The 16,834-nt window shown below is 42.2% G+C and overlaps 1 protein-coding gene across 3 annotated transcripts in view; it reads left to right on the top strand.

The window, feature by feature from the left end:
- Positions 1–16,834, top strand: part of LRP2 (LDL receptor related protein 2) — a 209,281-nt gene that overhangs the window by 55,922 nt on the left and 136,525 nt on the right. For all 3 annotated transcript variants that reach the window (XM_046019204.1, XM_046019203.1, XM_046019202.1), the window contains exons 5-9: positions 6,771–6,881; positions 7,194–7,307; positions 8,474–8,590; positions 10,230–10,382; positions 11,782–11,901. In XM_046019204.1, the coding sequence (XP_045875160.1) occupies positions 6,771–6,881; positions 7,194–7,307; positions 8,474–8,590; positions 10,230–10,382; positions 11,782–11,901 (615 nt within the window). The remainder of the gene's footprint in view (positions 1–6,770; positions 6,882–7,193; positions 7,308–8,473; positions 8,591–10,229; positions 10,383–11,781; positions 11,902–16,834) is intronic.

The following is a 16,834-nucleotide window of genomic DNA, read 5'->3' as shown; positions in this document are numbered from 1 at the left end:
CAAAGTGTCAAGGAAGGTGGACTTCAATAAATATATGATGGGTAGAATGAAATCCTCTTGAAAGGGAAGGTAGTGTTCTGTAGGATAACTGGCTTTTAGCATAATGACGTTCATCCAGCAATGATTTGCCAGTGAGTCCTAATCTATCTGGAACCAGGTTCCTGGTAGGAACACTGAGCCATACCATTTCTTTTTTTTTTTTTCTTCTTTTTTTCTTGTTGTGTGGTTTTTTTTTTTTTAATTAACATATAATGGATTATTTTCCCCAAGGATACAGGTCTGAATTGTCAGGCTTACACATTTCACAGCACTCACCATGGCACAAACCCTCTCAAGTCCATAACCCAGCCACCCTATCCCTACCTCCCCACCCGCCAGCAACTCTTAGTTTGTTTCATGAGATTAAGAGTCTCTTACGGTTTGTCTTCCTCCCAATCCCATCTTGTTCGATTTTTTTCCTTTCCTACCCCCCCAAACCCCCTGCTCTGCCTCACAACTTCCTCATATCAGGGAGATCCCATGATAATTATCTTTCTCTGATCAACTTATTTCTTAGCATAATACCGTCTAGTTCCATCCACATCATTGCGAATGACAAGATTTTTTTTTTTAAGATTTTATTTATTTATTTGACAGTCAGAGAGGCAGGCAGAGAGAGGAGAAAGCAGGCTCCCTGTGGAGCAGAGAGTGGGATGTGGGGCTTGATCCCAGGACCCTGGGATCATGACCTGAGCCAAAAGCAGAAGCTTTAACCCACTGAGCCACCCAAGCGCCCCAGTTTTTGTTGTTGCTTTTTAAAAAAGATTTATTTATTTATTTATTTATTTGACAGACAGAGATCACAAGTAGGTAGAGAGGCAGGCAGAGAGAAGTGTGTGTGGGGGGGACCAGACTCCCTGCTGAGCAGAGAGCCTGATGTGGGGCTCGATCCCAGGACCTCGAGATCACGACCTGAGCCGAAGGCAGAGGTTTTAACCCACTGAGCCACCCAGACGCCCCAAGATTTTTGTTGTTTTTGATGGCTACATAGTATTCCATTATCCATCTTCTTTATCCATTCATCTGTTGATGGACATGTAGGTCCTTTACATAGTCTGGCTATTGTGGACATTGCTGCTATAAACATTTGGGTGCACATGTCCCTTCAGATCACTATGTTTGTATCTTTAGGGTAAACACCCAGTAGTACAATTGCTAGGTCGTAGGGTAGCTCTATTTTCAACTTTTTGAGGAACCTCCATACTGTTTTCCAGAGTGGCTGCACCAGCTTGCATTCCCACCAATGGTGTAGGAGGGTTCCCCTTTCTTTGCATCCTTGCCAACGTCCGTTGTTTCCTGACTTCTTAATTTTAGTCATTCTGACTGGTATGAGGTGGTATCTCACTGTGGTTTGGATTTGTATTTCCCTGATTGAGCCACACCATTTCTGGTTGTGGTTTCAAATTGGCCACCCTCATAATTCTGTGGGGGGCAGGTAGTCTTCCTTCAGTTTAAATTTGCTTGTTCGTTCTGCCCAGATGAGTCATGGAGGTAACAGAGATAGGTGTTGTGTACCCTGAATGAAAACCCACAGCCTCGTAGCTCCTTTCTAGAACCAGTACCACTAAATCTGGTGCACACTATAAACATTCGCTCATCCATGAGAAGACACCTTACTTCTTTGTCCTATTCCTTGGAGCATTTGGTACACATTTTCCATCCATCTTGTTACTCAGCCACTATTATATTAGGGCTGAATTTTTATTATTTTTTTAAGAAATTAGAACTACATAAGTCTTTGCAGATTTTGGTGGTAGTTCTGTGCATGGGAAGGAAGAGGTAGCATAGTTCCAAAATCTTTGCAGAATGTGCCTCTGAGACACATTTTTAATTTAGGTGTAGATCAGGTCCCTGTGGATAGGGACGAGATAGGGATTTGGGACTTTAGACCCAGCAGTTCAAAGAAAACAGGGTAAGGAAAACTAGATAACTTAATTTGTTTCCTTTTTTGGCTTGGGTTCCTCAAAGTGGCTTAGTCTACGCTTGCTGTTACTCTAGTTCTTCTAGTCCTTGGGATGACTGTGTTTGCTTTTTCTTCCGAAGGTGCTGAATTGCTATTTCCATTTTATAAATCTTATTATGTATGTGCCCTTAATTGAAAGCCATTCAAAATTATTTTTGGGAAGAGACTTTTCTCTTGAAGGATGCTTTACTCTTATTCTCTTGTATATTACTATAGTTCCTTGGTGCTAGTCTGTGATGGCACTCACTTTGGGGACTTGAATTTGACTGGGAGGGGCTAGAGTGGATCCCCTGCTATTTTGTGGTCTGTTTTTTGGTACTGATTCTCTTGTTTGTTCTGGTCCTCCCAGAAAGCTCTGTTTCCCAGCAGAGAGTTTCGCAAAATTCCTAGACCATACCAGACTAAAGTCCTTTGTAGACTATAGCATAAATTTAAGTTGGTCTCACCTCTCTAGACCCCAAAAGTGGAATGGGAAAGTAAATGGAAGAAGGGAAAACTCTGTTTTTTCTCTTGGGTTATTTCTCTGTCTTTTTAAGCTACATTTTTTAAAGAGTTTCTATTTCCTTTCATTCAATTTCATTTTGTTTCTGTAACTTTTTTTTTAAACATGTATTGTGGGGGGCGCCTGGGTGGCTCAGTGGATTAAGCCGCTGCCTTCGGCTCAGGTCATGATCTCAGGGTTCTGGGATCGAGCCCCGCGTCGGGCTCTCTGCTCTGCAGGGAGCCTGCTTCCTCCTCTCTCTCTGCCTGCCTCTCTGCCTACTTGTGATCTCTCTCTCTGTCAAATAAATAAATAAAATCTTAAAAAAAAAAAAAAAAGATTTAAACATGTATTGTGGAACCAGATTGCCTGAATTTGAATTCTGACTCTCCAATTTACTGGTCGTCAGAACTTTTTAAAATTATTTAACCTCAGAAAGACATATATATAATAAAATCTGTAAAATGAGAGTAATAGTACCCACCTCAAAGGGCTGTTATAACGATGAAAGGAGTTCATATACACCGAGTACTTAGACAAGTTTCTGGCTCATAATTTTCAATATATATTATTGATGACTGTTACTGTCATTGCTTATTTTTGTGGCTAGTACCTGCAGCTAAGTGCGGGTGGCCACACTGGCAAACTTTTTTTGGCAAATCATTCTTTGACAGGATTAGTGCTCCTTAGACCCAGAATAACTTAAAAGGATGACGCTAGGACCTTGAAAGGTCTTGGGTATCTCCCGCAGGGCTTTTATCAGTAATTTCTGGTTTTCCTTTAAATCTTAGCTTAAGTTTCATAATCTACCTTCTAGATGCCTCCCCTTTCTTTGTAATCACTTTGTCTTCTTTTTCTATATGCTATTTGGTCATTTTGCCAAGTTCTGAGCATAGAATGTATTTAAAGACTTCTTGTCAAGATAATAGAGAAGTAGTGTTAATATTTATATCTTGCTCTGCTATGAATGATTTCCATTCTGGGAGGTCCGCGAGGTCTTCAAGTCACTTTGTCCTCCTTGGTTATCTAAATGGAACTATGGCATGAAACTTTCTTGCTCCAAATAAAGTTGTTAGCAGAGACAAAAATCTTAAAATCTTCAAGCACTCGTCTTGTATGTATATTTGGGGGAATTTCCCAACTTGGGGGAACAAACATGCACATTTGGAATGTGGAGAAGGAAAGGAGAGGGAAGAGATGGTGTGAGCAAGTGTGTTCTTGCATTTAGATTAAACCCAGAGTTCTGGGGCTAATTAGTAGTTACCTGTCAATATTTCCATTGAGACAAAACTTAGAAGAGCAAGTTCCTCTGGGTGTGTGTGTGTGTGTGTGTGTGTGTGTGTGTGTGTGTGTGTATTATCTCTTCTGTTATGCTTTCTCTTTACTTAAACTCTTGCAGGACACTTCACCTACGTGATGGATTTGCTGCATGGGAAAAGGTTTACAAGGTTAGACTCTGACCTCCTCAGCAAATAAACCAAAAAAGATTTTAGTTATCTCCCAATCCCAGGCTATTATGACTTCTTATTTCCTGGGTAGATGAAAACTCATTAACTGTTTTGTAATAGAAATCTTTGAGGGAAATAGAATCTGTTAATTTCTTATTTTGCTTGGTGTGAATGATGTGTAACCATTTCCTCTGTGAACCCTTTGAAGAGTTCCAAATATTTTCAGTATTTAGCCAACTCAGGTAACTCCATGCAGTGTTTCCTATGGGCATATACCTGAGTTAACTACGCACAGAAGAGACCAGAAAGCTTGTAGGAGTTGAGGCAGGTCCTTGGCTGATTGAGGAGAGATTCATTATCAGCTTGGATGGAGACAAGAAAGCTATTTGTTCCTCATTCTGGGTGTCTAACTGCTGACCTCTGACCATAACAATACTCTCCCTGATGACATCAAGCTGGCCTTGGCGTTTGTTGGGGGGAATGAGGCGTGTCAGTAAAGTTTTATCCTGCGAGTGGATACTGTTGTGGTTCTTTCCTTCTCAGTTTTATGGCACTGGCTTTCAAAAAGCAGAATGGGGAGAACAAGTAATCCACTTTATGTATTTGTCCCAGATCCTTCCTATCTACCCTAATCACCTCAAGTGAGGTAGTCACCATCCACGCTCAAATAAATTTTCCTCTCCACACACGTATCTACTGCAAAGTCGGTTTTTTCTAAGATCTCTCTCCTGCTTGCTGCTTCTCTTTAAAGGCTAGACAGCCGGGCGCCTGGGTGGCTCAGTGGTTTAAGCCACTGCCTTCGGCTCAGGTCATGATCTCAGGGTCCTGGGATCCAGTCCCGCGTCGGACTCTCTGCTCAGCGGGGAGCCTGCTTCCCCCCCCCCCTCTCTGCCTGACTCTCTATCTACTTGTGATCTCTCTCTGTCAAATAAATAAATAAAATTAAAAAAAATAATAAAGGCTAGACAGCATACTGACTCTAGGAGCTATCTGGCTCATGGGGGAGGGTAACTGCTGGCCAGACTCCACTGGTCTCTTGCATCTCTTGAAGTGAGAATTCATAAACAGAGTTGTGTGACCCTTTGAAGGCACATTGTAATGCATACCATCTCAGTGATGAAAAGACAGCAAGAACCCTCAGCACTAGCTGGTTCTTGGACTTTTAAGAAATAAAATCAGGGGGCACCTGGGTGGCTCAGTGGGTTAAAGCCTCTGCTTTCGGCTCAGGTCATGATCTCAGGGTCCTGGGATCGAGCCCCGCATTTGGCTCTCTGCTCAGCGGGGAGCCTTTCTTCCCTTCCTCTCTCTCTGGCTGCCTCTCTGCCTACCTGTGATCTCTCTCTGTGAAATAAATAAATAAATAATCTTAAAAAAAAACAAAATTCAGAAAAAATTTAAGGTCTTCATCAACTATTTTTAAATCCCTTCCATTTTAATGTATGATTGACTAAATATAACTGGCAGTTTGGGTATTTAAAGACATTTACAGTCCAGTTGAAATTCTGGAGATGAGAATAATTGGGCTGCTTCTTTATACAAAAAATGGAAAAGTATCATTTGAGAGTCTATATTTTAGTAAAGTGTGAGTTAACACAGTACAAGTTTAACATATTTTCAGCACAGAATTTTATGCACTGCTCCTACTTGAATGTGTTTTTGAGAATATCCAAGAAATTACCCTCCATGTTTGTGAAACCTCAAAGTAGGTTCTTCAGTGCAAAATTGAGCCTGAAAGTGAGACTCTCCTGTCTAGTTTTTGAGACCTTTACCTTTTCCTCAGGTAAAGAGGAATTTGAAGATTTATGAGAATCGTTACGAGAACAATCTTTAATGACAAGAAAAATCGGGCCAAGAAAGTATCAATTTGTGAGGAGGATGTTAAACACCATAAAAGGCAGAAAGTTCAAAATATTTTTGAAAGCTTTTTAACTAAAAAGTTCATCTGTGATAAGTCAGTAACAATAGTAACAACAACATCTAGCATTTCAAGAGTACCCTGAGTAATGGCATCCATTCCCTGCTCTAAGGGTTGGGGACTCTAAAGTGGGTAGGACAGGATCCTAGATCTTAGAGAGTGTCATGTGTGGTGGGGGAAACACAAATACAACCAACAGAATGAAGCCTTTATTAGGGATCATGAGAGACACCCATTTCAAGTCTGGGGACCCATGGGGGCAGGACTTGGAAGGACATCCTGATTTTTCCACCGCCACCTAGAAAACCTGAGTTAAGCATCTGTCTGGTAGCATATGTGTATAATGTGGTAACAGTTATTGGTGCTTTTGAGAGTGCTTTAAGAGACATGGTCTTTTGAGGTCCTTCTACCCTGTGAAGTGAATTATCCAGATGTATGGATAAAGAAGTGGTAACCGAGAGGATAAGCAGCTTGAATAAGAGTAAACAGGTACTGAGCGGTACCCCAGGTCCCAGCCTTCCTGACTTAACAGGGCTGTTTTCTTTCTATGGCCCTCTAGCAGAAGAAACAGCCCTTCATTTCTCAAAGCTCGTGTGGTGGCACACTGGCTTCCTGGGATGTTATCTGCATTATGTAAAAGAAGGTTCCCTTTGGAAATAAGTTAAATTCCTTCTCATTCCTCAGCTCTGAGCTCATAGGTCACTTCTTCAGGGAGACTTCCCTGGGCTCCATTCTCCCCCTACTACACATTCTCCTAGAACTCTGTGCTTCCTGCATTATCATACCACTCCCTTTGTAATTTGCAAAAGGGACGTGTTAGATATATGCTCTGCATTTAGTGTCTCGCATGCAGCAGTCACTTAAGAAGTGTTTGCAGAAGGAATGTCTTCATTTAAGATTTGTGTGCTGTTTCCATTCTTTTAGACTACCCGACGTGTGAACAGCTCACTTGTGCCAATGGAGCCTGCTATAACAGCAGTCAGAAATGTGATGGGAAAGTTGACTGCAGAGACTTCTCTGATGAAAACAATTGCAGTAAGTAATGTGTACAGGCTGTGCGGTGGTGTGCTGGGGCTTACTCATGCTGGCAGCTTCCACAGTCTCTTCCCGAATTTGCGTTCAGTGAATTCATGTTGGTAGCTTGAAGTCAGCCGTGGTGGGAGTATTTGCACCATGGAAATTGGCAAACACTCCAAGTCAGGGCCTTTTTGTTCCTGGAGGATTGGTTGTTAAACATTTACCAGCATGCTGCTGCATAATAAAAATCTCTTTTCAAACTTGAGATAGAAATCTTCCCATGAAACTGAACTGCTCTTTCTGCTCTCCCTTGCTACCCTTGTGACACAGCTAAGGTATGTGCATACCACGAGTTCCAGTGCGACAGTGGGGTGTGCCTCCCTCACTCCTACGTCTGCGACCATTATCTGGACTGCGAAGATGGCAGCGATGAGCATTCTTGTAGTACGGTGATTTCCTTATGCTGGGTCGGGTTGCTAGGAGTCCTCCTGTTGTTACTTTCTGACGAACATACTACTCTTTTTGAACAAAAGGGTCACTATGTCTGATGGCAGATGGAGCCAGAAGATCATTTAGGGCCCATGGCATGAGCTTCAGTAGCGAAGCTAGACCTGGACTCCTTTATCGTCCAAGAGTCTGTGGAGAGTTGAAGGATTGCTGATGGGCAGTGTGCATTTTTTTTTTTCCTTAGGCCACAAGGGAACAGGGTGAATTGTGTCACTCAGCTCTCAAATTACCCTTACTTCAGGAATGGGTCTGATAATGATAACTTTGATAGGAGAGTGACAGAAGGACTTTGAAGGGAGGGGAAGTTCCCTAAGATATGTGGTTCCAGCTCTCCCCTTTACTTTGAAATTCTTACCACACTGAAATTGGAGGGATAGGCAAGTCAGTGTGGTACAGATGGCTTTCGTTGCCTCTGCTTTTTAACTCTGACCCTGCTCCCCCCCCATCCCCCCCAAGTCGTTGCCTGCAATGCAGCCCACCTCTCACTGTTGCCACCTCTGGACTTACTTTGCTGGAATCTATAGTTTGAAGTCTCTGTGAGAGAGTTTTACTAATTTCATAAAATTAGTTGGCACCTTTTTGTGGTCATTTATTTACTAGTATATTATGATTTGTCACCACACCCGTTTTGATTGGTTGGCACCTCTGCTTTGTTAAATACTTTTGATGTCACTCTAACTTTTTATGAGCCATGCCTGATTTCCCTTCTGGCCCCTGGGCTTATTTCAGTGCGTGTGTTAGAGAGAATGTGACAGCATGGAACGGGTGACTCAGAAGCATTTGGTTGTGGACAGCAGTTTTGCTGCTTGTGATAAAGTAAAGGCACACTGGGCACCGCCATGCCTGTAACATGTTTGTCAGGCTGCAGCTGACCGCCTTGTTTGTGATCTTGAGAAGAGCATACATAGGCACCTGAGTTTATCTCCTCGACCCAAAGCTGCTGTTACTTTTTCTTCCTTTTCTCCCCTTTGTCCTTCTTTCCCCCCTTTTCTTTCCTGTATCTTTCTGTCAAGATACTTGACAGACGTTTAGGCCATGAGGTGAACTCTGGTTTTTTCCCAAGCAGTTTGTGTCTTTGGAGTGCAGCTCTTGTTTCTTTCCAGTATATGAGACCTGCAGAGGCAACCAGTTCACTTGCCACAGTGGCTACTGCATTAGTCAAAATTCGGTTTGTGATGGAGAGAACGACTGTAAGGATAACAGCGATGAAAACGGATGCGGTAAGGAGGAGAGATTCTGACTGAAAACCATTTTCTTTTCTCTCTCTCTTTTTTAAAAGTTACTTATTTGTCAGAGAGAGAAAGCACAAGCAGGGGGAGGGGAGCAGGAAGAAGGAGAAGCAGGCTCCCCACTGAGCAAGAAGCCCAGTGTGGGACTTGATCCCAGGACTCTGGGATCATGACCTGAGCCGAAGGCAGACATTTAACCAACTGAGCCACCCAGGCATCCCTGAAAAGCATTTTCTTAAAGTGTTTTCCAGAACTTGCATTCCTACTTCCCTTGTTAGAAATTATCTATGTGAATTATCTATGTTAGAAATTATCTATGGATTGGCTGTAGGTTAATTAACTTAGTGGGTGGGGAAGAAGGAGGTGACTTCACCAGCTTTTCTTAAAAAGACACTGAACTCAATTACAGTATAAATTACAATCTCTTCCCTCTTATCATTGACATAAAGTAGGTGGGGCAGCCTGTCCCCTTTCTATAACACATGCTGGCTTTTTCCTTTGGAGAAGGCTTCTTTTACTTATTTTAACTTGGCTTATTTGTGTAAAAGAAGTAGGGTGGGGGAAGGAAGGAAGGAAAATGGGAAACATGACTTGCCTTGACCTTAGAACCTCGAAAAATGACTTTACACCTTGATAACAGTTCAGTTCTTTGTTTTCAAATTCAGATTTTTCAACCACATGGGTCACTGACATCCAGTGGTAGAAGAGAGGCCACCTGGGGAACATGTGAGAAAAAGTAGGGACTGGTAGTTGGCGGAAAAAGCAGCTACTCGGGGAATTGTTTCAAGATTCTCTGAGAAGGAAATTCCAGTGGTATCACCTCCTTCACCAGTAGTACCTTGAACAGTTCAGAGGTTCCTAATACCCACACCCTAAAGCAAGTATAATGAGAGTGATGCTTGGGGAAAATCCATTGGTATTGGTGTTCCAAGAAGTAGTCTCCCTATAGTTAGTCATAGATTTTCTTACATTGTTGACATTTCACTAAAGGAAAAAAAAAAAAATCAAACAGCCCCACCCCCACCCCAACCTTCTATCACCCACCCTGGTCCAAAAAGACAAAAAGAGATGAAAACTCAGGAATCTTGGCATCACCCCGATAAGTCTAGTTCTGTAATTCATGATTTAAACAACTGAATTTTCTTCTGTGGGTTATTAATCTAGTTGGATAATTCAGGTCCATGTCTCTTCTTACTCCTATAACCTGGAGTTATACCTTAGAAAGAATGGAACTTAAATAATTCCATTCATCACTTCTTTTTAAAAAAATATTTTGTTTATTTATTTGATGGAGAGACAGTGAGAGAGAGAACACAAGCAAGAGGGAGTGGGAGAGGGAGAAGCAGGCCTCCCACAGAGCAGGGAGCCCAATGTGGGGCTGGATCCCAGGACCCTGGGATCAGGGTCTGAGCCAAAGGCAGACGCTTAATGACTGAGCCATCCCGGTGCTCCCCATTTGTCACTTCTTAGAATCCCAGTAAAAGACCAGTGGTAGAGTTAGCAAGTACCAGTTTAGGTCATTTGTAGACTTCTCTTGTCTACCTGATCTGTATTCTCACTTAGCCATGGATCAAAAAGAGCTGGCTCCATCTGTGACATGGCCTGTGATTCTTTTATTCCTCCCCTGCAGAAAGCAGTAGTCACCATATTCGTGAATGCTACCCAGGTGAATGGGCTTGTCCAGAGTCTGGAAAATGCATCCCAATCACAAATGTTTGTGATGGCACTTCAGATTGTCCAGGAGGAGAAGACGAAAACAATAGCACCAAAGGGCTACACTGTGGTGAGTATGGGTAGCTTTCAGATCACAATGTTCCTTTTCTTTTCTTTTCTTTTCTTTTCTTTTCTTTCTTTCTTTCTTTCTTTCTTTCTTTCTTTCTTTCTTTCTTTTTTTCTTTCTTTTCTTTCTCTTTCTCTTTCTCTTTCCTCCCTTCCTTCCTTCCCTCCTAAGATTTTTTTTATTTGACACAGAGAGACAGTGGGAGAGGGAACACAAGCAAGGGGAGTGTGAGAGGGAGAAGTAGGCCTCCCCGCTGAGCAGGGAGCCTGATGTGGGGCCCAGTCCCAGGATCCCAGGACCATGCCCCAAGCCGAAGGCAGATGCCCAACTGACTGAGCTACCCAGGCTCCCCAGCGTGTCTGTTTTTCTATAATAGATTCCCAAATACAGAGAGTATCAGTATTTGCATAACTATCTATCCCGACGCTTACTGGCTTCACAAACAAATACTTACTATTTCTCTTAGTTCTGTGGGTTGGCTAGGAAGTTCTTAGGGCCTAGACCAGCTCACTCACATGCCAAGGATGTTGCAGTAAAAGCTCAGGCTGGTATCTTTCCACAAGATAGTAGAAAAGGTGAACCCTAGAAAAGGTGAACCCTAGTGTGTAAGCTCTTTTAAATCTCTTCTTAGGTCATGTTTGCTAAAAGTGTTATTGGCCAAAGCAAATCATTTGGCCAAGCCCAGATTCAATGGATTGGTGAAACAGATTCCATCTCTTGATGGGAGGAGCTATAAAATGTTTGTGGCGTTCTTTTCTAAACTCGGGCAGAATGGTTTTAATGGCAATTTTCATGATTTTAAAGATGTCGTGGAGATTTATTTCCTGGCTTATACTTAATGGAAAAGTCCTACCTGGCTGCACTCAGAAAAGAAGCTTCTAGTTTCTGGGACATATACCTTGAACTAGTTTTTCTTTTTTCTTTTTCTGTGAGTGTACTCCATTACTCTGTCAACTGTGTGGACAAGTGACTGTCCTGTCAGGGAATACAACTTAAGACCTTGACTTCATCAATAGTGCACTCTGTAAATTATCTAGAAGTTGTTTAGAAGTAGCCATGATTAACATGTTTAATGTTATTCTCAATCTAGTCACTTGAGAATTCTTGACTTTTTCTATTTTGTAGACAAAAAGATAGACTTATGACCTGATTTTTCTGTAAAGAGCATGTAAGATGACCTATACTTGCACAGTTACAGTATTAAAAGGAGTTATATTTTAAAAATATGAGTTGAGCTTTTCATGCATAATAAAGAAGTAAGGCTTGAAGGCTAATAATTTCTGTGCCTCTGCTACATGCTTACTTAGGTTTTAGGTTTGATAAAAGACGCTCTTACATTATAGGTACATCATTCTTGTCCAGAGGTCACCATTCACTTAACAAAGTGTTTTTCTCTGTTTAGATGTGAATTTGTGTTCTCTGCTGAGCTGTGAGTACCAATGCCACATGTCACCAAATGGAGGGATGTGTTACTGTCCCCCAGGTTTTATCGTTGACCCAAATAATACCCGCAACTGTGTCGGTAAGTGACAAGTGGGAGTGTCTAATGTTTTGTCACAGTGCTGTGGCACTGATGACTTTTGTGATCTCTAACATCAAGGTGTGCTTGTGGATGGGAGTTGCAGTCGTTAAAACAAAGAGGGACGCAGTCCCCATAGAAAACCTGGACAATATGAAGTTTTAAGTTGGAGAAACTTGTGAGGAGCACAAGGCAAAAGAGTGGTTCTTTTGAGTGAGTTGACTAGTTCCATGGATACTTGTGTACAGCCTGATGAAGGAAGAAGTCTTTTGGTTTTCCTTCTTAAGTGTTTGGAAGCAGGATTGGTGTGGCCGTACTGGTTGTTCAATATTGCAGTAGTACATCCATGTGGTTGGTAATAACCGCTGCCTGAACCCATCACTACCCTACCCTGGTCGCCTGGTCTCTTCTCCAGGGTGCTCCAACCTCCAACCGGCAACTAAAGAGTGGTCATCTAAGAGGAGAAGATCATCAGCTCACTGCCCTGCTGACCACAGTGGCCAGTCAGTGCCCATGCCATGCTGTTTGTTAATTCCCCTGATTTTGACCTCTACTTGAAGCTTCTTGAAGCTTTGTTCAAGGGCAAACACTATCATTTTCCTTCGTTTGGTTGGCATTGAACTGGATGCTGGTGTACCAAATAGTTCTCACATCTCTCTTATCTGAATTATAAGAATGATTTCTCCCACTAGGAAATTTTTGATTCTGATGTGAGCCGGCATTGTGACCTTCTGTGAGTAGGATGGAATCCTATGATGGGAGAATTACTATGGCCAAGTATCAGTTTTCAGTTTTTTAGGATTTGAACAATGAATTTTTAATTCTCTGATTTCTTTTTCCTCCTTTCTGATTTTTTAAGGGGTGGGGGAGGGGCAAAGGGAGAGGGACTGAGAGAAGAATCTTAAGCAGACTCCATGCTTAGTGCCAGTGGGACATGGGGCTTGATCTCGTGATCCTGAGGTCATGATCTGAGCTGAAATCAACAGCCAGACTCTTAACTGACTGAGCCACCCAGGTGCCCCTCCTTCTTTCTGATTTTTGATATGTAAACAATAAGCCTATTAACAGGAAGTGTCCAAAAGGGTTTTAAAAAAAAACCAAAACAGCTTCATTTTTTTAAAAAAGGATTTTGTTTATTTATTTGACAGAGATCACAGGTGGCAGAGAGGCAGGCAGAGAGTGGGGGGTAGAGCAAGTTCCCTGCTGAGCAGACAGCCCTATGTGAGGCTCAATCCCAGGACCCTGAGATCATGACCCGAGCCAAAGGCAGAGGCTTAACCCAGTGAGCCACCCAGGTGCCCCGAGACAACTTTGTTTTTACTGGTGCTGTCAAAGAGGCATCTGGAAGGCAACTGTAATAATTCATTAAAACTAAATTTGGTAGGGGTGCCTGGGTGGCTCAGGTGGTTGGTTAAGTGTTAAATTGTGGTTTCACCTCAAATTTGGGATCAAGCCTGAGCAATGGGGCTCAGTACAGAGTCTGCTTGAGATAGAGAGAGAGATAAATTAATAAATAAATCCTTTAAAAATACTCAGTTTGGTAATCACCTATGGATTTCCAAAAGATAAATGATTCAGATTTTTCCCAGAGTATTTGTGTTCTTTTGATATTCCTTAGAAATAAGCTATTTTTCAGGGCTTTCTGAATAAAAACAGACATGGCATACATACATAATAAATAACTTCACAAAAGTGCTTCTGAAGTAATTTCTAAAATAGTAATATAATTTGGTCAACAATATTGAATTTGGATAAATCTAATGAAGTTATTCGGTCTTTAGTCTTAGCTCATGGCTTCCAACTTGATTATCAAATATCAAATAACTACTCACAGCCAGAAGAAGATTTCATGCCACAAAGTAACTCTGGTTTACAAATTGGCGCTTTTGAGAAAGTTTATTCCTCAGTGTTATTGAGAACCATAATAATGGGGTTCATTTATATGTCATATGCCAAGAAAAACGAGACTTTTATATCTAGTAAAGTAATCCAAGTGAGGTTGTCCTTGTGTTCGAAGGAGGCAATTTCAGGTTTTTGGTATCCGGACCAAGCCCAAAGTTCGCTCATGATCTGATTGCTCCTCTCAAGTAACAGTACAGTTACTTGTTCGATAGAAGACATGTTATAAGACAAGACATGACTATGAGACATGACGTGTGCTTTATGCAAGATACCCCAAGGGATTCTGAAGCCTCAGAGACAATTCTGAAATACTTAAGGAAGCCCCCCAATTTCTAATCATTTGAAAACTTCTGTAAATAAAAGAGTGTGACCTGCCACAGGCATTAAATGAAATCAGGACACTTTTTGTGTTTATTCCCAGTATCATCATTATCATCACCATCATCACATTGGAGATGCATTTAAGTGATTTGAAAATACTTTTCACATGAATATCCTCAGGTGTTAGGCGGTGTTCTGACTCTGGGACCTCTGCCTGTGCTGCCTGGCATTGCTGCAAAGGTAGCACCTCCTTTTCTTCCTAGTGGTGCTCACCAGTGGGTGTGAGCCTGCTCCTTTGTCTTTGGCAAATGTCAGGCTCCTCCGCTGCCCCCCTCCCCCCACTGCCACCCAGCTGCCAGTTCGTTTTCAGTCTTTTAGTTCTCTAGGCATTTCTCCTTTCTCTTAATAGAAAAGGAATTCCAATAGAAATACCAGAAGCCACATTCTCAGTATTCCGTCAGCTTCTCTTTTTTTTCCTTTCTCAGCCCCCAGAGAGGAGATGGGACTGGGCTGCCTTGCATTTGGAACTTGATAGGCCGTGAAGTCTTTTTAGTAAAAGTGATTGCTCTTTCAGAATCCCCAGTTTAGTCTTGTGATGCCCTACAACCTGTTCTTAGTCACCCCCTCCTTTTTGGGGGGGCACTTTAGCATCTAGATAGCACATTTTCCAACACTTCTTTCCCAAGATCTAAGTCAGTGATGAGCTTTGGGTTAAAAATTCCAAGTTTCTAGGGCTACTTGTATGTCAGAGGTTTGGGCCACTTTGTTTTGCAATCTGAAATAAATGAAAAACTGTCATCACAAGATTTTTTTACACTTAGCTTATTAATAAATGCAATATAGAAAATTCCAGTATTATGCTGCGGCATAATTTCAGGACTTGCAGAACACACCCAGTTCACATAAGAGGTGGTGTGGCCTGACATTGCGTCACTAGTTTTAGCTCTCATGATGAACATTTTTAATCCCTACAGTATGTGCCTGGGACGTTAGTACGGTAGCTTCATTTGGAGATGAGCTCAAAAGTCTGCGATTTGAGGGCTTTTGTGTTAGGCCCCTTGCCACCTACAGAGATTTCTTTTGTGATTCCTCCCTGTTTTCCAAGGAGGTATTCTTTGCCCCTGAGTTTTGAAGTGGGTTAGAGTTTATTTCGCCTTTATTTCAAAGAAGATTATCTTTTGCTTTCTTGGTAAAGAGAACTCGTTAATTTTAATATGTGACATTATAAAACCGGTTACACTTGTTTCAGCTGGGGTTTTAGGGAAATAGTTCTCGTTTGTTCTTTCAAGCATTTCAGTTCTACAGATACTCTCAGTATGCCTGTAATACTCTACATGGCTTCAGGTGTTGGAAACCTATGTGACATCTGTCATCTCAGACGTGGCTCGCCAGTGAATGCCTCGGTGGTAATCAAGAATAAAATTGAGTAATCCCGACACGAAGTCTTGTGTCCTTCTACCATTCATCTGCCTCCGGTAGTCTTGACCTGGCCGTGGAGCCTCTGAGGCGTGCCGAAGCAGTTTACCCAGGGTTATTGTTTCTGATTGACGGGACATGCTGTTTGGTGACGGAATGACATCCTGATGCAGAGTTAGGGCAAGGAGGTCATTCAGCATGGGGGGATTTCAGACAGCCAGAGGGATCAGAGATGTCCAAGGGGGTCCAAGCTAAAAAGGGTTTTTTTAACTATTTTCAAAGTAGTATCTGTTGGTACAAGGCAACAGAGAATGAAAAGGAAAATAGGTAAAGGTAATGGGATGGGAGTTCGTATTATAAAGTAGTGTTTTAGGGATTTATACAGTTTCCTCCACTACTTTTCTGTTCTCAGGAAAAGCCTCAAGTCTACTTTCATTTTTCTTGTTTTCACTTTGGCTAATGATGTATTTTAATTAGCCTTCATTTTCCTCCATAATGGAGAATATACTCTTACTCAGTCTTTAAAAGTGACAGTGTTGGGATGCCTGGGTGGCTCAGTGGGTTAAAGCCTCTGCCTTCGGCCCGGGTCATGATCCCAGGGTCCTGGGATGGAGCCCCGCATCGGGCTCTCTGCTCAGCGGGGAGCCTGCTTCCCCCCACCCCCCGCCTGCCTATCTGCCCACTTGTGGCCTCTATCTGTCAAATAAATAAATAAAATCTTTAAAAAAAAAAAAGTGACAGTGTTACACACTTACTCAGATGTTAAAGTACTTGTAGCCCAGGTGATAGGAAGGGCACTTGCACCCACAAATTCCTAGTTATGACTTCTTCACCTTTTGTTTTCTTCTGTTTGACATCAGAACTCCTGCTCCCAGGGTGACTTCAGACCCTTTAGCATATTCTCATCAGTCTTGCATTCAAAATCAGGTCATGACATTCTGGGAATTTGAGGGTGAATATCCTGTACTTTCATTTCTACTGAGGAGAAGCCTCAGGTAGTGCTTTCTCAGGGCTGAGGCGAGGACACAGAAGACATAAATCAGGAAGGGCCTTTTATTTATACCCACGTGCCTTTCGTCTTGTCATGTCCAAATTGGATTAATTTTTTCCTTTGGTTAGTCACAGTTCCTTGGAAAGAAAGATACGGAGGCCAGTGTTGTTCTATCTGGTCTTGAGGGAAAATTGGAAACATTAGCTTGATCCCAGGTTTCTTCAGGTTTGTAACTGGGGAGTTGTGAGATGGTGGGCCATCCAGAAAGTATGGTAGAACCTGATTCCCAACTCTGACATTTGCTGC

This window comes from Meles meles, chromosome 9, assembly GCF_922984935.1.
Source record: "Meles meles chromosome 9, mMelMel3.1 paternal haplotype, whole genome shotgun sequence".
In the NCBI taxonomy this organism is placed as follows: domain Eukaryota; kingdom Metazoa; phylum Chordata; class Mammalia; order Carnivora; family Mustelidae; genus Meles; species Meles meles.
This window is presented reverse-complemented; position numbering and strand designations above follow the sequence as displayed.